The 27,517-nt window shown below is 37.1% G+C and overlaps 1 protein-coding gene across 2 annotated transcripts in view; it reads left to right on the plus strand.

Moving 5' to 3' along the window:
• Window positions 1-224: 224 nt before the first annotated feature.
• Window positions 225-27,517, plus strand: part of LOC149180212 (5-formyltetrahydrofolate cyclo-ligase-like protein COG0212) — a 123,680-nt gene continuing 96,387 nt past the window's right edge. For both annotated transcript variants that reach the window (XM_089415968.1, XM_089415969.1), the window contains exon 1: window positions 225-735. In XM_089415968.1, the coding sequence (XP_089272094.1) occupies window positions 292-735 (444 nt within the window). In that variant the 5' untranslated portion in view covers window positions 225-291. The remainder of the gene's footprint in view (window positions 736-27,517) is intronic.

The raw sequence follows: 27,517 nt of genomic DNA on the forward strand, positions 1-27,517 counted from the left end.
AATCCCATTATATATTTAAATATATGGAAATAAAAGTTTGAAATTTGATATATATTTATTTCAAACTTTTATTTCCATATATTTAAATATATAATGGGATTTCAAAAAATATTTAATCTAATTCTCTCGCTTTCTCTTTGTTCATCGAATTTTTTAAAATATAAATTCCATTTATTCTAGGGACAAACCTTCCTATTTCACATAACAAAACCCAAACCAATTATCACGACATGAACAACATAACATTAATATCACCTTATGCAAATGGCAATGATGTTTACAGCATTGTGAATGGCATCCTCAACCTTAGCGCCATGGGCGTTATTTAGAGTGCACCATCTGAAGTCCGCAAGGTCTGGAGAATTCCACTGCCCTGTGCTCCACGAGAATTGGGTCTCCGCACCCACTAATCAGTGCTGTCACATGAAGAAGAGGATATATCGACCAGTACCACAACGCTGTGGCCAAATTCGTGCGGACAGCAACAGCTCAACAGCCTTCGACAAAGAGGCTTACGAGGCCGAGAGGCTGCGTCTAGACGCCGACGCTCGCGAAGCAATGATGGTCAGAGCAGAAGCAGAATCTCAGCAGACCGATTCCAATTCCAATGCTTGGAAATGGGAAATACGGAAACGAAATTGGGATTTGATGGAGAGGGAAAATATTGCTCAGAACCCCCGCCCTGTTCATCATCGTATTCCCAATTTTGTAGGGGCCGGTGCTGCAGCTCAAATGGTGAGTGTCTGCATCCTTCATTCTTAACTTTTTAAAAGATTTAATACAAATCCAAACGACCTGTAACTACCTGGGTTTTAATAAAATTCAGTTGTTACTCAGATGGATGACAGTTTTTATTTTCCTAAATATTTCGGAGTCTTTATGGGCAAAAAGTCTCATTAATGAAATAGATTGGAGATATCTCATTGCAGTGAACGTAAGAAAGAACTGAGAAAATTAATTTCATTATTTATTGTGTTCTTTAATTTAATTATTTAACCTTATTGAAAGGTGATAGTGAGTAATTAAATTAAAAGGAGCTTAAATATTTAACCTTATTGAAAGGTGATAGTGAGTAATTAAATTAAAAAAGGCTTAAAAATGACTTTTTGATTTAATTAAGAAATATAATTTATAAAGTCACTCTATTACTAAAAGAAGAAGAAGAGAGGACCATGGAATTTGAGGGACCTGTTGTGTTTCACCCATGGCATTGAGAGGAAAAAAAATATATGAGAGGAGAAAAATTATAAAAAGGAGTGTGAGAGTTCCTTTGGGGATATGAATGCATATTGATATTTTGTTAACTATAATGAGAGCTCAGTTTTACGGTGGGAGGGAGGAACCCTAGTTATATTTCCTTGTTTGGTTGTTGAAATACACACCCTAGTTGGTGGTGGTTGGTTTTAGTGGTTGTAAAGCTACCCTAGCTAATCATTGATCTTATAGGGAGTTTAAATTGTTACATCAGCCGAGAAGCCAAGTTATTCCAGCCACAGATCAAATTTATTGGTCTCCAAAGAGGGCCAAATTATCTCAATTAGATGGCCAAGTTTGTACTAGAAAGGAGCGCTGAATTGCAATATGCAAGAAGGTCGATTTATTTAGTTGGAGGCCCAAATTACCTAGAAGTCTGAATACCAACATTTTCAGGTTTCAATCATTAGGTTCTATCTCCAAAATTTTATATAATTTTTCTCCTGAAATTCCATTAATAAAATCGCCAGAGCACTAACACTTTATTTAATTTTTGGGCTTTTTACAATTTTTAATTTGTTGGGGAAAGACGAGTTTCAGTGCCAGAAGCTGGACAAAGGTTCCGGAGGCCAGGAGAAACATTTTCCTAGAATGCAGCAGACCAGACGACTTGAGAAGAGGCTGATTCAAACTAAGTGCAGAAGGAACTGCGCTAGGGTGACATAGTAGCTGCGCAAAGCCAATTTGGATGACTCACTTGGAGCTGAGGTCAGAGCTCGGATTTTCCTGTGGGGTGAGGGGATTTTCTCACTAGATTTTTTGCCAGTATTCGGCATCTAGATTGCACTCAGATTATTTCACTGCTGCTCAATAATAAAATCCTCAGCGGTTGTACCAATTTTCCCAAGTTGGGTTTTTCCGGGGACTTTTGTCCAAAAATAGCTGTGTAAATTTATGTGTGTGTGCTAGCATTTCTTCCAGTGTTTATTCTTCTGTAGTTTTATTTGTGTAGGTTGCAGTGTGAGTTGTTCAGTATTTGCTGTAGGAAACAATATATAAATTGTTAAACTCAATTAACAATTAGGAGAATAATTTTCAGTTGCTGCAATAGGATTCGGGTTTCTGAATTTTCACACAGTATAGGTGATTTCTCTTGCTTATGATAACTGCTTGTGGAGACTTTTATTTTTCTTGATTAGATTCTTCTTTAGCTTGATTATTATTGTGTTCTCTTCATCAAACAACTACCAAAACATAATGAACAATGAGATAAATGACACATGATATAGGCGATCAGCGAGGGCCAAAACCTCTCCAATCTTGAGAGGAAAACCCACAAATTTTTTCTTCCTATAGAATCTTCAATTGACGAATTCCAAGACCTAGACCCTTGACAGTTAAATTCTCCAAGGCCAAGTCAAACATGCCTCAAGTCAATGATAGATTCTTCTTGATTTCTATCCCTTCTTCAACTTTAGTCTTTGACCCTGAAATTTTCGACCTTCTTGTATGCAATTCTCGCCCTCCTTGACTGCAATTCTCGGCCTCTTGAAACAGACTATACTTTTCGCACTTGTGACAGATTGAGGACGTTGGAGACTCCTCCTCTTCGCTTGGGCAAGCTTCCTTTCTTAGATTATTCAACTTGCTATATTAGACATCTTTTACCCTTGTTTTGCCCATTCGCCCTGATTGTAATATTGACTTTCATTGCTGCTAGAATGTGCCCTAGTTACAGGTCACACGTGTGAGGAAATGAGCCCAAAATAGATCTAAAATATAGCGAGTTTATCTCTCATTCAATTCACTTCTCTTTCACTTGATTGAGACCTTTTCATGCCTTGTTGATTGAACTTCTGAATTGTTCATCGATGATACTAGAATGAGGTTGAGTCCTCCTATATATAGACTTCCTCATCCATGATTTGAGGCCGACTTGAAGTTGTCCCTAGGCCAACTTGATCTTTAAGAAGGCCGACTTGTGATTTGCTTTTATGACTTGGTCTTGGAGAGTTCTTTGACTAGATTTTGACTCAAATAAAATTTTCTTACAATATGTAACATGCCCAAATGGGTCTTTTCATACATGACAATGACTCTAATGACTTGATGACTCAATGACAAATCCTAAGAGCTCTCAATGGGAGCTTGACCTAAAAATAAATCTTCTTGAGCATGCATTCCATGCCTCAAGATCAACAATAATAAATTTATTTTTCTCATTATATCAAATACATAAAATCATGATTACATATGTCATTATGAAGACCGAACCTAGTTACATAATTCAACACTCCCACTTAACTAGGGAGGTATTCATTATCCATACAAGGTGCTTGGACATTCTCAATATGAAAAATTCTCATAAGAAGAGTTGGATTGGTAACCCATCTGCATAGCATCATATCATCCAGCATTGTCACATAGCAAGGCCTTGTCTAACAACTCTATCTCTCAACAAGATTAGAGCACAATGTTGCGAGACCAATGATTTATAGACAGCTTCATCATTGTCTCTCCAGGAGCATACCCCACTTGGGTGTTCACATGGTATGACCTTTCAGGACTATTCTTATCTTGGGCTCCCAGTCCTCAAAGAATATCAGTCCTCTACGGCTACTCTTGTCTTGGATGCCCTACCACATCCTCAAAGAGTATCATATGCTAGATGCTTACCCAATCCTCCATTCTTTTCTTCCCAAGTGAAGACAAGAATGATGTGTCTATCTCTCCCTCTCAACTAGGGAGGATATACCCATTCCAATGAAGGAATGTACCCATTCCTATAAAAGGAATGTACCCAAGCTCCCTCTTGACTTAGGGACTTGCTTCCAAGTTTCTACTAAATCAGAAACTTGCTTCCAGGTTCCCTCTTAACTAGGGACCTGTTCCCTGCAACAACTCTTTTATTCATTGGTGGAGATCATGGGACCTTCAGCTGCTTGTATAGCTCCTCCATTTGATGTCATGAATTTCATTTCTAATATTATGGAGCCTTCATCTTTGGGACTTCTATGTACGACTGTCATGTCCCATTTTTATTTTCCTCCATAGTACAGCGAGAGTGGATTTCCAGGGTAGGTGATGGCCAGGTCATGGGAGCAGGTTTATGTCATTAGGGGCTTTGAGGGAGTTTTGAGGAGTTTTTATGGGATTAGATGGCGTTCGCTTGGCATATTTCATCATCTACACAATTTGCCTTTCGTTTTGTCCCATTCCAATAACTTTCAAAAATTGCATTATTATGGGGTCTCACTTAATTAATTATGCTCGAGGTGGCATTCCGGGGAGATTAATTGATGGAACAACTCAGTGTAATAGCTCGTTGGAACCAGAACAAGAAGATCTACAGGATGGGATGCTGAAAAGTGACTTCCAGTGCTCAGAGAGAGTATGGTGGCCAGTTTACCATTTTTCCACATTAAAAAGATATTTTAATTGAGGGAAATGTGCTCAATGATTAAAATAATAATAAAATAAGAGCTTCTAGAGGGGTCCATCAGATCCATAAAAAGAGAGGGAGGAGGAGGCCATTAGAGGACATCTTGGATTTGATATTTCTTCTTGTATGAGAGGTTGAGAACCCGGTTCTCTACTTCATTGGTAGTTCCAGGATAGAAATCCTCGGGTGTGCTAGTGGATGTTGGACGAAAATGCAACACTCTTGAGGAGATTTCACTCAGAAATCTCACAATGCTTCATTGAAGTTTTGGAGAGAGCAATTTTGAAGTAGTGAGTTTGCAACAGTCTTCTCACCGGGCCATCTACGTCATTGCCAGAGTCATTCATTAGTGGGTCAGAGATCTTTTTTTGGGTTTTGCTCCGCTTGCTTGGCAAGCTCAAGTCCGACTATTCCTTCATGTTGATGTACTCTTTTCAATGGATTAATAAAATGGCTCAATGATTTTATTGGCATCTATTTGTGTATCAATTTGGTGGTTGTGTGTCTATTTACAATTATTTTGCTGTTCAAGTTCATTTCTGGTATCTACTGTTAAAATTTCCATTAGCGATATTACAGTGGTATCAAAGCATTGATCTTGGCTCAGCATGCGGCTTTTCAATTTTCTGTTGCAACTATTATGGTTTGAGGGTTTCAGGATTATTTGTAGAAATTCCGCAAAGTGCCAGATTCCTCCATTTGCCAGAAAAGCCAAAGACCTAGTTCGACAAATTCTCCTTATTGAGCGTCTAACAAATTTCTGCCAAATTGTTTTTCGCTCAATAACTATTTGACAAATTTACAATTTGCCAAGGTATTAAGGAAGCATCTTGATTATTTTATAAAGGGCCCAAAGATTGAAATTATTATAAAGGGATCAAATATTTTTTTAAAAAAGGTCATGAGAAAAAGTTTCAAAATGGCCGTAGCACATTATTTTATAAGTGGGGCCGTGATAATATTATATTTGGAGGGGCCGATTATGTTTTGACATAGAATATTAAGAAGGGCCGATTATGTTTTTGACATAGAATATTAAGAAGGGCCGAACTTTAGGATAAAGGATAGACTTTTAATTTTATTTTAGAAAGCCGTCCAATTTTAATTGAAGGGTCGAGCTGCAAATTGTTGAAGAATTGTGACGACAAGTTGAATATGTTGTGCGAGTTTTCTTCAAAAGGATGGAGGGCTTATAAATAATTCAAACAAATTTCCAGTATCATGTCGACAAGAAATTGAGCCATCCAAAGGGAGAATCGAATCAATCAGAGAGAATGAACGATTTTTCAGGTGCTTTATCTGATTGGCCGAGTTTGTTGTTCAATTGAGATGAGTTTCCTCCTGGCCAAAGTGGTTTTGCTTGCTAGGCATGGGCCAAATCTTCGCCTAAATGTTTTCTGGGCACAAGAAAGAATAGAGTTGCCTTGATTGAAAGGCCGAAGTCTTTATTCTATCTTTTGTGGGGTGTATGGTCCTGTAAAGGCAGAGTCCCTTGACATAAGAGAGGTTGTTTTGTGAAGGGATTTTCAGGGAGGGCCGAGTTTTTGATAGCTACAACGCAATATAAATATTGGAGGAGGTCGAATGGTTTAAAGAAGACTGCATTCCAAGGGGTCAATTGATTGTCGTGTTCCAAATTTGAAGCTTCTCTTGGGAGCCATCCCTGTAGCAACATATTTTAGCTTCAAGAGCATTTCCAGGCCATCCTAATCAAGCTTTGTCTATGGTATCGAATTTGAGGGCCACGATTTATTGCTCGTTGACGGTATGTTTTCACTGAGGGAGTCCCTTCTGCACAAGGGATTTTTCTGCTCATAAAGAACTTGAACTCTACCATTTCTGGGCTATCACAAGTTGGTAAATACTGCTGGACCTATGTATTAAAATCTTGAACGCACTTGGGCAGTTTGATAGTGAGTTATATGCAACATATTTCAGCTAGAGTCTTGCTGAGCTAGACATGTGACCTCATCTTGAAAGTCTGGGTTGTTAACTCAATACCTAGGCAGCATATTCCTTAATCAAAGCACTGGAGTTCAACACTAGAAAACCTAGAGACTATGGACTTGTGCATGTGACTGTCCAATGTACTCTTCCATTCCAGATTCGATAGTTATCAGATTGTATTTCCTCTTTAAAGGATACAAGGGGTTTTGAGTGCCATTAGCCATACATTTCCAAGTGGTCGATTTATTAGTGCACCAACCATAAAAAAATTATAAGGCCGTATTCCTCACTGTGCAATTGCTGATCAAACCATTTCACAAAGTCAACGTGCTAGTTGTGGCTCACTTTTTGATGTGCGTGCATTCTGGGCATGATTAAAAGTTGTTATAGTGAGATAGTCAAAACGCCTTGTTGAAATTACATCTGCACTTGGTCACTGCTTTGGAGGGTGCCTAGATAATCCTTATTCTTTTAGTTTTTGTAGCATCAGATGTGTTCTAGCCTTGAAATTTATTGGAGAGGCTAGAATACATGAGATCTCCAAAACCCATAAATCGTTTCTGGAAATTTCGCCTAGAAATGACTTAATTAGCTTATTAGTTACTTTTTAAATATTTCCTAAGTCTAAACTTAGAGAATATGACTAACTAATCAGAATTAATTAAGTCAAGGTGTGAATGATCTAGAAACTCACACAGATCGTTTTCAAGTTAATAATAGCCATAGATTAAGATCTAATCTTGGTCGTTTAAGTCTCAACAGAGGATTATAAGAAGGCGATGGACACTTGGAAAAACACTAAAGCAGTTCGATTTCATGAGCAGGTCGATTTCCAGAGTAGCAATAGTCAGTTGCCGGAGAGAGACCTAGTGAGATTGAAGCAGTGAGTGAGGGGTAGAGATAGTGATCTGGAGGAAAGATTTTCCAGATCCGGAGAGGTAGCAACAAGTGAGTCGAATTATCCCAAAGAGGCATATTGATTTGGAGAGAAGAAAAATCGTTCTCAGTTCCAGAGGCCGAAAGGAGTCCCAGAGGGTTGGAGAGACGATTTTCTTAGCTTCTAGAGGCAGAACGACTTCATTTGAGCTCAGCCCGAAGCAAGTCGTCCAGCTAGCTACGCAGAGCAGCGCAGAGGCCAACGCAATGCTCCAGGAGGTCGAGTTTTTGATAGGGAAAGTCCAACTAGAGATTGCCTGTGGGAGAAGGGTAATTCCCTTTAATATTTTACTCAAATTTTCTTGTTGTTTGGATTGCTAGTTGGGCATCCATAGATGTACTCAGATTTCACTGCTACATAATAAATAAAACCCTCACTGTTGCACTGGTTTTCCCAAGTTGGGGTTTTCCGAGGACATTGGTCCAAAAATAACTGTGTAAATTTACGTGTGCGCTAGCATTTCTTCCAACGTTTATTTTTCCATAGTTTTATTTGTGTAGGTTGCAATGTGAGTTATTCAGTGTTTGCTGTAGGAAACAATAATAAATTGTTAATTAAAATAATAATTAGGTGAATAATTTCCAGTTGCTGCAATATGATTCGAGTTTTTGGTTTTTCACATATTCCAGGTTCATCATTCTTTGATGTTCACTATACTCTTTTTATTTCCCATGTGATGTTATTGTTATGTGACAACATTGGGTAAATTTGTAAGGCTCTAAATAATTTAAGTTAGATATTTACTTTAAACAGAATATGAAACTTGCTTTAAAGATTTAGCGAGAATTCATAATATTAGAATTTATCAATTTGATGTTGAATACCTACCTGGGTTTTTGTGGTTGAAGATGCTTCTGATTTGCTCCCGCTCCCGCTCTCATTATCAAAATACCAAAATCTCCCTGCCAAATTGGGCACAACCTCGGTAGCCAGCTCCAGAATACCTCGAAATTTTAGTACCTTGGCCCACGTGCCCAAAAGCATCAAGAACAATCAAGGCCTAGTATTCTTCGATCAATTTATGGCTCTCTGTTGTAAATTCCTTCTTTGTTGTCTCCATTCTCCAAAAGAAAACCCTCTCTCAAAACTCCCTTTCAACTCCCTTATAAGCTCTTTCTCCCATCGTCTCCACTTCTCCGCCGCCCCACCTGTCATCTCCTCGACTCTTCTTCATTACATGTCACCTGCAATGTCTCTTTGTCTCCCTTACGTTAAATGAGTGCATATATATATATTTTACGTGGCTCATTGAGGTTTTGTTTCTTTTGAGTGAATTGTTTTTATTTTTGTTAGTTTAATATAATGTTTTATGATTTATGTTACTGATTTTATTTATAATTTTTAATAATTCATTTTATTCTTAACATATAATTAAATTAAATTATACATCAATTAAATTTAATTCATAATTTATTATTTTTGTTCTTGTATATATATATCAGAAGGCCCCATTCACTATATATATATATATATATAATGGTGAGTTATTTCGATAATTGATTTATTAACTTAAGCAAAGATAGAGTCCAACATTAGCCTTTATGTATACTATTGCACTACATGCGGGTCATGCATATGTAGTTATCATATGGGTGGCCCGTATGTGTGGTAATATTCACATTCTATTTGTAATTGTAGGTGGTTCATTACATACACCCCTCTTTCTGAAAACTTCGACTCGAAGTTAGGGTTTATCAGTAATTATTTAGTGATTAATATAATCACTTAAGAATTGTGTCTCAAAATTGAATTTTTGTTTAACATGATGACATTTTAAAATTTATGTTTTTGAACATTTAAATTTTTTCAACCATGATATGTTGGATATAATACTGAGAGGGGGGTGAATCAGTATTATCTATTCTTTTTCAATATATTTATACTTTGAATTATTGTATGTTAGTACCATAAAATAATCAGCATGAACAAGAAAAACAGATAGTCACACCAAAGAACACCAGATATAAGGTGGAAACCCAATGTGGGTGAAAACCACCTGCTGCAATATGTCTCTATCTTCTTTCAATTAGAAAACTCCTTTTACAATGATTTTGTACTGGTGCAGTCCTTTACCAGTACGCAGGCTGCAACCTGCAGAGAGCTACAACTCTCTCTCCTGGAAGGGAGTTACAACCCCCTACTTCTTTTCTTTCAAGGAGCACTTTTCATAAATTTTCAAACTGGATCCATGAACATCAATCAATCATCAAGTATATCTGCATCAAACAATCTCCTTTTCCCAATTAGCACCGAATCAAGTAAACACTTCTCTGACAGCTGTACCTAGAACACAGTAACAGTAATCACACACCAAATTCTGAACCCAGAATACTGCAGCAATAGACAGAGGCAGCTAGATCATAATTTAAAGATATACGCTACTTCAACAACCTGAAACCTGCGTGCAGATCTATAAAGGATAATTCCTTCTTTCAAATATTCAGACACTAATTTACCCAGATTGTCAGATTTATAGATCAAGCATGCGCCTTATATAACAGATCAAAATCATACAAAGATACTATTATTCAAGCATAAAGATTATGACCCATCAATAGAACTTATCCTTCTTTATGCGCTAAGGTTCCTCCTTCATTCAGATCCAGATCTGCACCATAACCCAATCACAAATATTTCATATCTAGCACTTATTAGATATTCAATTCATCGATGATACTTTGCCAAATGATCTCCTTCCTCTTTTATAGTCTTAGGCCTTCCACAATACCACGGTCCAAAACCATAGGATCAAAAAACTGTTGGACTAATACCATGAACCAACCATGAAAGTGCGTGAGATCAACACTTTTGGATGCAATACCACGGACCAAAACCATAATAAACCAATACTACGAACCTAATACTTGGGATCAACACTTCTGACGAGGTACCATGGTCCAAAACCATAGGTTCAAATACCAAGGACTAACTACCATGGACCAAAGGTAAGTTCTCCAACATATACGCGCTTTTCCTTGCATGAAAGTGCGTGAACTTTTTCTCTACATGCAATACCACGGACCAAAACCATAATAAACCAATACCACGAACCCAATACTTGGGATCAACACTTCTGACGAGGTACCATGGTCCAAAACCATAGGTTCAAATACCAAGGACTAACTACCATGGACCAAAGGTAAGTTTTCCAACATATACGCGCTTTTCCTTGCATGAAAGTGCGTGAACTTTTTCTCTACATGAAATAAACTTTTCTCTGCATAAAAGTGCGTGAACTTTTCTCTACATGAAATAAACTTTTCTTTGCATAAAAGTGCGTGAACTTTTCTCTACATGAAATAAACTTTTCTCTGCATAAAAGTGCGTGAACTTTTCTGCACTATAATTTATCATCTGAGATGAGTGGGTTGCCATCAAGTACAACATATGTATCATAATGCCAACATGATAGTCATGCCTTGCATCTGTCGGGTTCCCAAGCTATTCTAAATCATCCTATCCTTCCTAATCTCTTCTGCTCCCATCCTATTTGTCCTCTACTGGAGTATGCCATGGTGTCAGTTATACTGACCTAACCATTCATAAACCCTAAGGATGACAACTTTGACTATATTGACCTGATTTTCGAGTAGGCATCCAACAGTCATCATCACACGTCTAGGGGAGCGTGACTTGCATAGTCCTCCCATGACTCCAGGTTTTGGAGGATAATGGTGGGCAACACCTCCACTCCTCCTAGCAGGACCAGAGTCAATCCCTTATCATGGAACCTTATTGAGCCTTAATTGTTCTTGGAGCTTTTGTCATCACGTGGTCATTTTGGTAACGATGCGATCTGCAATGTAAACACATGTCCATACATTATAACATATGAATCAATCTATTCAAAATAAATTGTATTTAAATAACATTACAATGCTATCTTTGCGTTTACATAACATATTTCATATTGGTATCCACGTACTAGTAAAGCAAATAACATATACCATATATCAACAGAGTTAAGTGAATAACATATTTCTTATAGGTATCCATGTACCAACAAAATAAAATTCATTTTTACATGTGATAGTTCAAAATGATAGTGTTAAGTATCTAATTAAAATGAGTAGTCATATACAAAATACGGTTCTACATTCGTCAAAATCAACACAAGTTGGGATGTCTTCGACATATGGTCTCTATATCTTCCCAGGTAGTTGATCCATCGCTATACTTGTCCCACTGGACCTTAACTTGGTCTACCAGGTGGTTCCTGAGCTGTTGAATCCTACGTTCCAGTATACGTAATGGTTCGACCGAAATGGTTCCCTTGTCTGATACCTGCAGTCCTTCCATTGAAGGTTATGAGATTTGTCAGCTATGAAATGTCTTAATACAGAGACATGAAATGCATTATGAACTTTATGCAAGTGGGGTGGCAGTGCAAGACGATAGGCAACATATCCAACTTTTTCTAGAACTTTGAATTGCCCAATAAATCGGGGTGACAACTTTGTCCCTTTTCCAAATCGGATAGTGCTTTTGTTTGGTCTAATGCGGATGAAAACCTGATCCCCTACTTCATAATTCCTATCTGTCCTGTGAGCATTAGCATAACTCTTTTGTCTATCCTGTGCCTCCTTTAACTGTTGTCTAATTTGTTTTACTTGTTCCTCCATCTTTTGAATTAATTCTGGCCCCACTATCACTCGATCTTTTAACTTGTCCCAACCGAACGGTGTCCTGCAAGGTATGCCGTACAATGCTTCAAATGGAGGCATCCCGATTGAACTGTGGTAACTGTTATTGTATGCAAATTCGACTAAGGGAAAGTACTTTTCCCAATGTGTTTGCTGGTCCATAACATACATCTTCAACATATCTTCTAGTACTTGGTTCACCCTTTCTGTTTGTCCATCAGTCTCAGGATGATAAGCTGTACTTAAATTTAGCTGAGTTCCTAAGGTTGATTGCATACAAGTCCAAAATTTTGAAGTAAATTGTGAATCTCTATCTGATATGATCTTCTTAGGTACTCTATGAAATCTGATAATTTCATTTATAAATACTTGAGTTACGTCAACAATTTCGTAAGTATCTCTTATGGAGATGAAATGGACGTTTTTCGTTAATTTATCCACCACAACCAGAATGACATTATGCCTTTGTGGAGTAAGAGGTAGCCCAACGATAAAATCCATGGAAATTATCTCCCATTTGGTCATAGGAATGTCGTGAGGTTGTAGGAGACCTGCTGGATGACAATGGTCAACCTTCACTTGCTGACATTCGAGACATTTTGCAACGAATTGGACAATATCACGTTTCATGCCTGCCCAAAAGAAGAGTTTCTTTGTATCAACATACATTTTCTTTACACTAGGATGTGCACAATACAATGCTCTGTGGGCTTCCTTAAGGATGGTGTCTCAGAGATCCCCATTATCAGGAATGTACATTCTTCCATGGAATCACAAAATTCCATCATCTTCTAGTTCATATCCCTCAAATTTAAGTTCTTTTGGGTTTTTATTATCAAGCTCGGGTTTTACTTTTAAATACCAACTGTCTCTCAAGAGATGTTCTAGTACTCGTTGTTTTAAGTCTACCTTGATACCTATGAGGGAAAATATATGACGTCTTTTGCTTAAAGCTTCTGCCACTACATTCTCTTTTCCTTTAATATATGAAATTCCAAAGTCATACTCACTTAGGAATTCACTCCATCGTCTTTGCCTAACATTCAAGTCTCTTTGAGTAAATAAATATTGTAGACTTTGATGTTTTGCTTTTGAGCATAAAGCTTCTCCCTACTAGATAGTGTCTCCATATCTTTAAAGCTAACATTACAACGACTAACTCTAAATCATGCATGGCGTAGAGTTCTTCATGAGGCTTTAATTTCCTTGAGGCATACGCTATTACGCCTCTATCCTACATTAATACTGCACCTAATCCTTGCTTAGATGCATTAGTACATACAGTAAAGTCTTTGTCCATATCAGGTACTCACAAGATTGGTGCATTGGTCAACAATCTTTTAAGTTCAGAGAATGCTCTATGACATTCCTCAGTCCATTCATATCTAACTCCTTTATGCTGGAGGGTTGTGATAGACTTTGCAATTTTGGAGAATCCTTCTACAAACCTTCGATAGTAGCCAACTAAACCCATAAAGCTTTGCACTTCATGTGCATTTTTTGGTATCGACCATTCCATGATTGTCTTTACCTTCTTAGGATCTATTGAGATTCCTTCACCAGATATGATATGACCCAAGTAATGAATCTTCTTCTGAAAGAAAGAACACTTGGATAACTTTCCATATAACTGGTGTTCTTTGAGGCAAGATAATACTATCCGTAAATGTTCTTCATGTTCTTTCTCATTTTTGGAGTAGATGAGAATATCATCTAAGAAGACTTGTACAAATTGATTGAGATATTTGCGGAAAACACTGTTCATAAGGTTCATGAATATTGCTGGTGCATTGGTCAGCCCAAATGGTATCACAGTGAACTCATAATGCCCAAAGCGTGTTCGGAATGCAGTCTTAGAGATATTGCTTTCCTTAATTCTTAATTGATGATAGCCCAATCGTAGATTGATTTTTGAAAAGACAAAAACTCCTTTCATTTGGTCGAAGAGGTCATCAATTGGAGACATTGGATATCAATTCTTTATTGTAGCTCGATTTAAGTCTCGGTAGTCCATGCTTAACCGTAAGGAACCATCCTTCTTCTTGACAAAAATTTTACATGAGCACCCCAAGGTGAAATACTGGGTCAAATGTGTCCTATATCCAATAGTTACTTCAATTGAATTTGCAATTCTTGAAGTTCTGGAGCTGTCATTCTGTAAGGTGTTTTAGAGATTGGTTCTGTACCAGGTTTCAATTCTATTATGAGATCTAGCTCTCTTTCGGGAGGTAATCCTCGTAGTTCCTTTGGAAAAACATCCGGAAATTCGGATAACATTGGATATTGTTCTAAGGACGGTCCTTTCTCCTTGCTTACTTCTTGAACTCTGTATACCTGACAACCTTTTTTTATGCAACGCTTCATTTGCATTGCTGAAATGAAATGTAAAGATACTTTCCTCTTAATACCTTAGATTTTGATCATTTCTCCTTCATCATTTATATAGAGAATTGTTTTCCTGCAACAATCTACCCATGCTTGATGAGCTTCTAACCAATCCATACCTATGACGAGGTCATAAGTTCCTAGGGCTGTGACATAAACTTTTAACTTAGTCGAACAAATCCTTAGATGAATTTTGCATTCCTCCACATTTAAGTCTACGGATTGAAGTTCTCCTGAAGTCATTTCTACTTGTTTGAAATCGTTTTGCTTGTAGGCTGCCAACCCACATTTATTTAATGCATATGATGAAATGAAACTATCAGTCGCACTAGTATCAAATAAAATTTTGAGTTTTATACCGTTAATAGTACCCGAGGATTCCATTACAGTGGACTGATGTTCTGCTTGGTTATTGTTGACTACTGCATGGATTTTATGATTGCCTTGGGTATTTGATGATGGTTCTTTTTTTGTTCTATGCATTTTATTTGACGAAGCTTTTAGGCAATCACGTTGAAAATGATCTCCTCCACATCCCCAACAATTAACTTGGGGTGGTCCCCTTGAGTCAAATTGTGAGTTTCTAGATAAGGAGCTACGTGCTCTTATGCCACTTCCTCTCGTGTTTCTTCCTCTATTAGCAGTTCCTTGAGATTTCCATGGACTTGTGTTTGATGATTCAACAACTATAGTATTAATTGTCATGGGAGCTCTTGCTCCTACTCCTCTTGGGGTAAATCTATTACCATAAGGAGGTGGTCTCGAGCTACTTCCCCTGAAAAAATTTCGGGGAGTTTTTCTTGGAAGTCCTGGCTATAGGGGTTTTGTTGGTCTGACATCCCTTTTTTATCCCCAGATGCTCCTCTGCATAACAACCATGTTTAATTGTCTCGGCTACTGATGATGGCTTCCACGTCCTAACCATGGCCCTGATTCGAGGATTTAATTTATATATGAAGCGCTCAAGTCGTCGTTCGTCAGTATCTAAATAATGAATATATTTCACAAGCTCCATATATCTTATCTCATATTCCTCCACTGTTTTGTTACCTTGGACTAGCGTATGAAAGGTCCCGGCTTGTTGCTCTTGATAGTAAGGTGGTAAGTATTTAGCGCAAAATCTTTCCTCGAACAATTCCCAGGGGACATTATCCACTATGAAGTGTAATTATTTTTCCAAATTTCCCCACCAAACCAAGGCACTTTCCCTTAATTGAAGGATGACAATCTTCGTCTTGGAGGTAGAAGAGCATTCCCTTAACACAAAACATCTGTTCATTCCTTCTAGCCATGCTTCGGCACATTCTCCTGCTTGTCCTCTTGAAAATTCTCGGATTTTGATCTTTTGCAGTTCCCTAGAAATATCTTCTTTCGGTTGTCTATAATCAGAACTTTTGGGTTTTGCTGGATTTCTTTCTTCAAGTTGAGGTTGCTTCTCTTTGGTATTAGCTATTGGCGGTGCTTTTAATGTTTCCAAGATGGCTTCCAATGAGCGCATTATAACGGTTAACTCAGGTGTTGAAGTAGTTGGCGTTGATGATGGTCTTGGTGGTGGCGATGGCGATGGCGATGATGATGGTGGTGGCGTTAGTGATGGTGATGCTACTCGATCGCATTGTCGTCGTTGATATGTCCTTGCCATTGCAGTTTTTCCTGGATACATAATAAAATTATGAAAATTTGAGGTACATTTTTAGATTTAATCTATATAATTTAGTAAATTCAAACTCACAAACGGGTATAGTCTTTTGCTATTATTACCTGCAGGCAGGTCTTACTGGTATCGAGGTCAAGGAGGGTGGTATCGTCACCTCCTTGTCCTAATGCATGGTGTTCTATCCTGATGCTTAATAATATTTACTAAAATGCATGGATCCTCATGGATCATAGTATCATTCATAATATTTATAACTTATAATAAAGGTCTTTTATTTATAGAATACTCTATAAAATACACTATTAGAACTCTTTATGAAATTCTAAGAAACGTGATAACTTCACAAGGTATGTTATTTGAAAGAATACTACTATATACAAGTATCACTTATATATAGAACTTATGTAATTAAATTAATACTTTTTTTTTTTTTTATAATTTATTAATTTATATATATATATTTTTTTACAGATTTTTGTTGTTGTTGTTGTAATTACGATAGTGAGCGACCATTCTAATTTCGCAACTGTTTTCGTTCGATTCTAAATATATGTTTAATTTGACAGTGAACAAATATGTTTAAAAACAGTAACGTGATTGATGACAAAGCTTGGTAAAGTTTAAATGTTCTCGTTCAATGTTTTATATTAACAACACAACTCCCTTCAAAATTTTGTAATATAATGATTTTAGTTGCTGTGTTATATAAAGTTGCAACATTATAATATCCACGAACCTAAAAGCACGTGTAAATAAAATTTATTCGGACACGACACGACAAATGAGAATTTTACAAATAATTGTGAAAGTGGTGAGGCTCCATAATTTGGAATTTTCAAGGAAAGGAGAATAAATGGTTTTACGTGAGAATCTTTATATTGCAATTTAAGGCTCAAAATAATTTAAATCGAAGGAGTGATCGTTGGGAATGGAGCATTTATAAATACAACTTTATAAGCAAATAGAGTTGCAGTGGGTAAATGGAAGCATCGAAGTCAAGGAGGTAGACTTAAATAATGAAATCAATCCCATTCCTTCTTATAATATAATTCAAAATATTATTAAAATATAAAAATAAAGTACGGTCATATTATTAAACCCGGTGGTAAACACTTGCCTTCTGAGCGAGTGAATAATTACCTTTTCTACAGTGACAAAATTTCAATAATTTGCTCGATTATATAATTCGACAATCTCCAATCTAGTTGTCCCAAAAGAAAATGGTCCAACAGAGTCCTGCTCAATGATCAACGTTGTTGCTATGATGGGCCGACAACAGGAATATTGAGACGGGCAACAAGGGAAATTGCTCAGTTCCCCGATCGGGTCCAGCCTCACAATTTTTTTTTTTAAAGAATAAATTAAAATGAATTAAAATTAAATAAACAATAAATATAATTTAAATTTAATCAATACATACAATAATAATAAAATATTTCGGATTTTATATATTTTTTTAAAGTGTTAGCGTTAATCAATTGTTAACGCCTAATATTAATGCCGAGTATATCATGACTATCAAACAAGGCACCAAGTCTGAACGTCAGGACGCATAGGCCCAACGTTCTAACTGAGACTAAGCGTCACGTCACAAGGAAGGAGCCCACGAGGGCATGCAAAACACGTCCAACAAAGGAAGGAACCCACGAGGGCATGCAAAACTCGTCCAACAAACTATAGGCCATATGCCGATATTATTCGATAAATTGCAACTATAACTCACCTTATCTCTATAGGAAGTTATGCTTGTATTGGTGGAGTAGCTTTAGATGGATCGAAGATTGCTAAGAGAAAACTGTAATCGATGAAACATCCTTGCATGGTTTCTTGACAGAGATTGTGATTCGTGAGGCATGCTTAAGAATTTTTAACTTGAATTATTCAAGATGCTTAACAAAAGCCTTAACAGCGTGTAGTGTGAAGGTCCTTAAATCTTACGTGAATCAATTTTGCTAGTTCAAGATGGCCTTAATTTCACATTATGCCCCTTATAACTTTGGCCTAATTGGGTGATAAGAACTTTTTAAAAGTAGTTCTAATCACAAGAAAATTTCAACAATCCCTAAACATATCCCTCTTTATGACTACAGTCTGTTTTCTGATACCTCATGCTATGTTATTCTCAATACCTCTGCAAATTTTCCATTTGGTGATGGAAATCAACTGATATAATGATGTTAAATAATTAATTGAATGGTCATTTGTGTCCAGCGAACACGCCTATAAATATTAGATAACTTGCCTGTTGAGAGGTGAATAGTGTGAAAGAATCACACATCCCGTTATAGCTGGGTTTGCAAGAGATCACCAATTAAGGCAACTAGAACATATTAGCCCTTAGATTAAAAGACTGTTGAATGGGTTCTAAACGCATTACTATATATGATGAACTAAAGCAAAAACTTTATTAGGGTTTACTTAAAGACAATGAAGTACACAGGTATGGTGTTGTACTAAATACAGTAATACAACCACACAACACCCTTTCCTGAAGTTTCTCTATAATTCCCGACAATCATAGCTAACCTACATAGCCGCAATATAGATAGTATTTTATGATATTGCTAGATTTGACGAAGTATTTCATTTTCGCTTCCTAATTGGGCTTTCTTAAATCCAAAGGTAAGTTGCAGGAGAAGCTTTATTTACAGAATTGGCAAGGTCAAAGCCCAAGATATGAACATACCAAATTCGAACACAAATACAGAGATTTGAATCTATAACGTCAATAATTGGGATAAAAAAATAATTTAACACTATCTTGACAGGTCTAAGGGTTTAAGATGCCTCTGATATCAAACTGTAAGGCTCTAAATAATTTAAATCAAATATTTACTTTAAACAGAATATGAAACTTGCTTTAAAGGTTTAACCAAAATTCATAATATCAAAATTTATCAATTTGATGTTGAGTACGTACCTGGGTTTCTGTGGTTGAAGATGCTTCTGATTTGCTCCTGCCCCCGTTACCAAAAGACCAAAATCTCTGTGCCAAATTGGGCACAACCCCGGTACCTAGCTCCACAATACCTCAAAATTTCAACACCCTAGCCCCCGTGCCCAAAAGCATCAAGAACATTCAAGGCTCAGTAATCTTTGATTAGTTATGGCTCTCTGTTGTAAATTCCTTCTCTGTGTTCTCCATTCTCTAAAAGAAAATCCTCTCTCAAAACTCCCTTTCGACTCCCTTTTCTCCCACCGTCTCCACTTCTCCACCGCCCCACTTGTCATCTCCTCGACTCTTCTTCATTACATGCCACTTGCAATGCCTCTCTGTCTCCCTTATGTTAAATGAGTGTATATATATATATTTTACGTGGGTCATTAAGGTTGCTGACTTTGTTTATTTTGAGTGAATTATTTTTATTTTATGGTTTTATTTTATTTGGTTTAATATAATGTTTTATGATTTATGTTACTTTATTTATAATTTTGAATAATTCATTTTTATTCTTAACATATAATTAAATTAAATTATACATCAATTAAATTTAATTCATAATTTATTATTTTTGTTGTTGTCTATATATATATATATATATATATATCTTTGATTAAGGACATATATATATATATATATATATATATATATATATATATAAGTCCTTAATCAAAGATATATATATATATATATCTTTGATTAAGGACTTATATATATATATATATATCTTTTTAATCAAAGATATATATATATATAAAAAGATATATATATATATATATCTTTGATTAAAAAGATATATAAATATATATAAGTCCTTAATCAAAGATATATATATATATATATCAAAAGGCGCCATTCACTATATATATATATTATGGTGAGTTATTTCGATAATCGATTTATTAACTTGAGCAAAGATAGAGTCCAACATTAGCCGGTATGTATATTATTGCACTACACGCGGGTCATGCATATGTAGCTATCAAATGGGTGGCCCGTATGTGTTTTAATATTCACATTCTATTTGTAATTGTAGGTGGGTCATTACAAAATTTTTGGGTCGGATACAAGTAGCATCAGTCTATTTTGAAGTCTGTTGATACATGTATAAACAAAAATAAAGAAAGTTTGTTGGTATCTTTACCATTGTTGTACTGGTCAAAAGTCTTGTATAAGTCAGTCTCATGTACTATCCTCACTAAACTAAACCATGCAAAGGCTCACAACACTCATGAATGAATTGAGGAGATTGAACAACACATAAGTTAACCACCATGTACCATGGGGCCAAAAACCCACACAGAACAACAAACCATTCCCAAAAGGGATTCACACCCTTCTCCAACAAGAACTGCTAGAAGATTTATTGAGGGGACATGAAATATGGCACAAAATCATTGCACTTGGGTAAGATTTGAAACACATGAGCGTCACAGTGAAAGCCCTTTTCAAACTAGATGAATTGGATGCACTCCTTTCCAATGTGATCTAGTTAGAAGGGAAGGAACTAATTTGGGCTCTAAAACCAACTATGTTTGCTCTCATACAACACAAGTTTTTGAAGGAACCTTGTGATGGGGTCAAACTTCCAGTTGCATCTTGTCTCAGTAACATCATGAGACTAACCACACCTATACCTCCTTACAACAATGATGTTATGAGCATAGAAAATTTTAGGGGCGAATGTTCGCCATTTGGCGAAATTAAGGGGTTTTAAATTTTTAGTGGGCGAATATTTTGTATCATAGTACATTTTTACAAATCACCTCAAATAGCCCACTTTATTTTAAGGGAGAGGGTAAAAAAGGTAAATTTAGCCCTTGAAATTAGGAGTTACAACCTTCCATTCGCCCATTTTCAAGAATAGGTTTTATTTAAGTGAATCCATTCGCCCATTTTCAAGAATAGGCTTTATTTAAGTGAATCCTGTGGGCCAAAGGCCCAAATACCATATTTATAAAAGAGGTATGGTAAATTAATAAAAATATAAATAAATAAGAGGTATGGTAAATAAATAAAACATTTTTTATATTTACTCCATAAGTCACCTTATATACATGCACGGTGAAAAAATATATATATAAGTAAAGTGGAGGTATGGTAAATAAATAAAACGTTTTTTTATACTTACTCAAAAGGTATGGTAAATAAATAAAAATATAAATAAACTAGACGCATGGTAATAAATAAAACCTTTTTTTATATTTAGTCCATAACCCTCGTTCTATTTATGAAGGCTCAAGAAAGAGGTTTTATTTAAGTGAATCCTATGGGGCAAATACCATATTTGTAAAAGAGATATGGTAAATTAATAAAAATATAAATAAACGAGAGGTATGGTAAACAAATAAAATATTTTTTTATATTTACTCCATAAGTCACCTTATATTTATGAATACTCAAAAAATGCGTTATATTTAGGTGAAACCTATGGGCAAAATACTATGGGACAAATACCATGGACTAGATTGTTGTTAGTAACATGCAAAAAAACATTATTAAGCCTATTATTAGTATTAATAAAACTAAAAATGGCACATGGTATTGACCCATGGTATTCACCAAAATGGCACATGGTATTGACCCATGGTATTCACCTGGAATGTAGCCTATTTAAATGGGGGAATTAAACCAGCATAGATCCATCTTTACGAATCTACTAACCCCTGATATTTGATCCGATCAAGAGTAAAAATGGATGTTGTAATTTAATGTATGTTAAACATTTTAGCTTGGTTAAAATAAAAAATAAAATAAAAATCAACTATTAATTTATTAATTTTATAAATTACTAATAGTAATTTTTAAGCTCCAGGTTTATGATAACCCATGGTATTGACCCATGGAAATAACATGGTATTCATGTGAGCATAGACTATTTAAAGGGGAAATTCTATCATCTTAGATCCATCTTAATTCTGGGTCTACCAAGTGCTCAGAGTGATAAATAGATTTCATCCCCCTAAGAGTGGTAGATGTGGAGTTAAGATGGATATAGGTTGGTTTTTATGATAATGAAGATATTAAATAGACTTAGGAAATTATATTGTAAAAACATATTAAGGTGAATGGTTAAAGCATAGACATTGGACAAGTATATTTGTATACTTCTGTTTTAAACTGAAACAAATCCAGGGCTAAAAGGAATGGATTGATTGCACTGGTCATCCTTCTATAACTTTCCAACATATGCTATAGTAAACAGATTGTAATTTGGGTAATTTTTCTAATTGCAAATAGGAACATACCTGTGTATTGGCAGGTTGGTTACGAGGTCCCTAGAAGTGATGAATTTGGAATTTTTTTTGGTTTTATATATAGTATTAGGTTTTTTCTCATGCTTTCTGTGAATGGCATGGGTGAATTTTATCCTACACCCACTAGGTTATCGATATGTAATTTCGGTAATTTTGATTTCAAAAGATATTTTAAAGAAATGCAATGATTTCATTTGTGTATTCAATAAACACAAGATTTTATAATTGAGTAAAATATTCGCCATGCCTGGTGAGAGATTCGCCAAAAAATTATATATACATATCATATTATTGATAAAATCGCCTTCCATTTTTCCTATATACCATGGAGATTCACCCATTTATTATACATATAAATTTAGGGGGGGTTCTTAAAATTTTCCCTAGTTATGAGGAGAGTTTTTAAACTGATAGTAGAGGCTTTTCAGGACTTAGACAATAGTGTAGGCTCTACCTTTGGGAAGAAGCTTGAGATTCTAGAAATCATGGTCATGGTCAGAACATATGAAATCATGTTTGATTTAGGGTTTGATGACTTGATTTATCAGATGTTCCAATGTTTCTTCAGCGTTAAGAAACATCACCCTGACACGGTCAAAGAAAACATGCTGTCCATTTTGTCTTCAGTTATGGGGGATCGTGATGCCATTTGCAGGGAGTTGCGAACTAAATTATTGACCATTTGGAGGAGAGAACAATTGGTTTCACTTGTTGCTTATGAACTGGCTGAAAGGTTGGTTGAGCAAAACATTGTGCTGTTCAGGAGACAATTGAGTAGGGAGGGGCTGCTCAGGGTTGGTGGATCATGCAACAAGAATGAGCTGAGGAGGAAGGGTCTTTGCTTCATTTGCAAGGGACCTTGGGGACCTAACCACTCATGCATGGGTGATGCCGAGGAGATGACAAAGGTAGAGTAGGAGGAGATTCCTTTTGACTTTCAGGGTGAAGATTCTTCTGTGAACGAGTCCATGGATTCATACGAGGATGCCTCTAAGGAGCATGAATCATGTGGAGTTGTTGACAGCAGGCCAAATTTATATTCCGGTGTGTATGGTGAGTAGTCAGTCGACCCTATGGGAGACATTCAGGATGATGAGTCACCAGTGATGATTCAACATGAGCAACATATGGTGGAGCATGAGTCAGTTGAGGAGGATGATGTGCACAATATGCATGATGAGCCTTTTGGGGAGAGCTAGTTGGAGGTTCATATTGAGCCCGTGATGGAGGAGGATGAGCAGCCATGCTGTTGATTTGGGGTAGCATCGGATGTGCTCTAGCCACGAAATTTGGTAGAGAGGCTAGCTATAGCACATGAGATCTCCAAAACTCAGAAATGGTTTGGGTAGAATCTAACCAGTTTGGGAGATATTAAAATATTTAATATTTTTAATGGAGTTCCTAAGTCTAAACTTAGGAAAAATAAAATATTAATGAGAATTAATATAAAACTGAGTTATAATGGTCCAAAAGTCATGGATCAAGCCAAATCTGATCTTAGCCGTTGATTAGAGATTTGATCTCGGCTGTTGATGGACCAACGAGAAAAGTATAAGAGGAGGCTTGAGGGTTAGTTGGAGAACACACACCAAGAGAGATCAAGAATTCGATTTTCTGGGGTAGGGTTTGTTGAGGAAATCGAGTGAGTGATTTGAATTGCAGCTGAGGGGAACTGAATACATAGCAGAGAGGCAGAGTTAGTACCAGGAGGATCAGCGTAAAGCTGGGAGAGGTTGACGCAGAGCCAGCTAGAGGCTACGCAGAGGCAGCCAGGGGTTGCGCAGAGCCAGAGAGGGCTAGCATGTGAGACACAGAGGGTCTAGGGGCTGACGCAGAGGCTGCAGAAGCTGACGCAGAGCCCAGAGAGGTTGACACAGGGCCAGAGAGGCTGACGCAGGGCCAAAGAGGCTGGCGCAGGGCCTAGAGGTAGTGCTGGGAGAATTTTGTGGGACAGACTAAGAGTTGGAGAGCTAGATAGGGTGACGCAGTCCCTATGAGGGTGACAGAGAGCAGCAAAAGTGCTGCAGTGTTGTTGTGGGATCATTCATTCGGCGATTTAGCCAGAATATCTTTTTCCGACTGAGAGGTACTATTGCCAAGGGCATTCTCTGTTGGGTCAGCCATTTCTGGCACCCAAATTGTATTATGAAACTGATTAATAATAAAACCCTCTAATAGCTGCACTGGTTTTCCCGCATTGGGTTTTTCCGGGGACATTAGTCCAAAAACAATGGTGTTACTTGTGTTTGTTTTTTCTTTCAGTTGATGATCTGTATGTGGACACTGTACTTGTATTTATTTTCAGTATTTACATAGTAAATAACTTGTTAAGTAACTGAACAAGTAGGAAGAAATAAATCAGATAGTACAGGAAGAATTTCTAATGGATAGACTTAGAAATTCCAACACACGCTTGGGGTCAGCCATTGATGAGGCGTAGATAGATGTATAGACAACTAGCAAGGTGGTAGTGTTTGTAGGCACTTATCCTCAAGAGGTGTTGGAGGCTGACAGGGTAGTTTTGCTGGAGGCTAGTAATTGGTAGGAGCGTGGAGTTTCCGATCAGAGGAGGGAGGAGCTGTTGGAGATGGTGGTGCAACCATCTTTTGGCCTACCCATTGATGAGGTGCAAATAGGTGCAGTGGCAGCCAGTAGAGCTGCAATATTTCCAGGCCACAACCTTCTCTAGGAGTACATAGACAGCGCGTGCAACACGGGTTGCCCACTTATAGGGAGAGAGGCAGGGATTCCTAGACATATCTGGTTGATTGGTTGGGCAGAGTTGCATAAGTTGAGCATGGTGCAACACCGTGGACTCGTATCGTATATAGGTACATTTGCATCCAATCCTTCCCATGGGATGGATTGGCGGAGATCATGAGTTGGTACTCTATTGATGGAGTGATGTTTTTATTTAGGGACATAGTACATCAAGAGCCCTTAGATGTAAGGGATATTGCATATTTCAGTTGGCTGAGGGATGTAGTTCGACAGTTCATTAGTATTTCAGTAGCACTAGCCCAACATTCACACAGTGGGGCTGACTTTGGCCTGTGCCAGAGGATGGATTGGAGAGAGGTAATGAGTTGGTATTTGCTTGATGGAGCAACAACTTTAGTCAGAGACAGAGCACAGTCAGAGCCATGGGGCTTGGGCCACGATTGGCCATGGTGGAATTGGGATCGAGATAGATCTACTAGTAGCAGGTTGAGTCAGAGATGGGCATGGGATCCAGGTATTGGGGGATTTAGTCATGTTTGGTTTGCTTGGAGGCATGATGTGGACCAATGGTTCATATGGGATCCTGGTATCAGTTTGTAGATGCCTCTACAGTGGACATGTGTGGATTGCTTGAGGGCAAGCAATCTTGGGGTGGGAGGATTTGTCATGTCCCCATTTTTATTTTCCTCCATTAAATAGCCAGGGTGGATTTCCAAGGCAGGGGATGGCCAGGTCATGGGAGCAAGTTTATGTCATCAGAGGTTTTGAGGAGTTTTTATGGGATTAGATGGCATTCACTTGGCATATTTTATCATCCGCACAATTTGCCTTTCGTTTCGTTGCATTCTGACAACTTAAAAAAATAAGCGTTATTATGGGGCCTAACTTAATTAATTATGCTCAAGGTGGCATTCTGGGGAGATTAATTGATGGAACACCTCAGTGTAATAACTCGTTGGAACTAAAACGAGAAGATCTACAAGATGGGATGCTGAGAAGTGACTTCCAGTGCTTAGAGAGAGCATGGTGGCCAATTTACCACTTTCCCACATTAAAAAGATATTTTAATTGAGGGAAATGTGCTCAATGATTAAAATAATATTAAAATAAGAGCTTCTAGAGGGGTCCATCAGATCTATAAAAAGAGGAGGAGGCCATTAGAGGTAATCTTGGATTTGATATTTCTTCTTGTATGAGAGGTTGAGAACCTGATTCTCTACTTCATTGGTAGCCCTGGGACGGAAACCCTAGGGTGTACTAGTGGGTGTTGGATGAAGACCCAACACTCAGGAGATTTCACTCATAAATCTCACAGTGCTTCATTGGAGTTTTGGAGAGAGTAGTTTTGCAGTAGCGGGTTTGCAGCAGTCTTCTCACCGGGCCATCTACGTTATTGCCAGAGTCATCATCAGTGGGTCAAAGATCTTTTTCTGGGTTTTGCTTCGCTTGCTTGGCAAGCTCAGGTTCCACTATTCCTTCATGTTGATTAATAAAATAGCTTAGTGATTTTATTGGCATCTATTTGTGTATCAATTTTGTGGTCGTGTGTCTATTTACAATTATTTTACTTTTCAAGTTCATTTTTGTATCTATTGTTAAAATTTCCATTAGGGATATTACAGGGCATCGGCCATCCATCACTTTCCTTCTTGAATCAAGGCAATCATGTCATCCTTCCTTTCCTCAGAGAGTGATCCATTGGACCATATTTGGTTTTTCCTCATACAACTACCTTTTTCACATCATGTCTCCTTCAGGATCTTCCATCCTTCCACGAGTATCAGTTGTAGATGACATCCACACTTCTCTTTAGGTAGCCTTGTATTAGCCCATCCATATATTATTCGAAAAATTAGAAATGAACATCAAATAAAAAATTACCTTTTGTGATGGCCCTTCATCGTGACATCTGCTTGTTGCAATATCAATCCTGTATTCATATTGACACATCTCCAAGATATTCATTTGTTAAGGGTTTTCTCTCTTTTCAGAATTTTCCAAGGTCTTCATATCTTTCGCATGGAGATATCATAGTCAATTCTTCTACTCATAGGATGTTGATTGCCTTCTCCATAGTTGCATCCTTCACGATCTCTTCTTTTCTCTTTCTTCACATATTACTTCCCAGAAACTCCCAATCATAGTTCCTTCATTTTTGTCAACCACCTCATATTCCATATGAGGACATGTTATGTTGATTTCATCTAGTTAAGATGTGACCCATGCCTTTATGCATCCTTTTAATGAAAGAGATCCTTTTCTCTTGATCATGCTCATGAGGTAGAGCATGCATCCTTACTATCTGCAACTATATAATGACATGACTTGACCCATTGAACATATGCATACATACCTCTTTTCTTCTTTGGTCATCTAGGCTTCCTTCAGCAGCT

The sequence above is a fragment of the Pinus tabuliformis genome, chromosome 3_2, assembly GCF_031772625.1.
Source record: "Pinus tabuliformis cultivar Carrire ecotype Pingquan chromosome 3_2, CPIR1, whole genome shotgun sequence".
NCBI classification, from domain to species: domain Eukaryota; kingdom Viridiplantae; phylum Streptophyta; class Pinopsida; order Pinales; family Pinaceae; genus Pinus; species Pinus tabuliformis.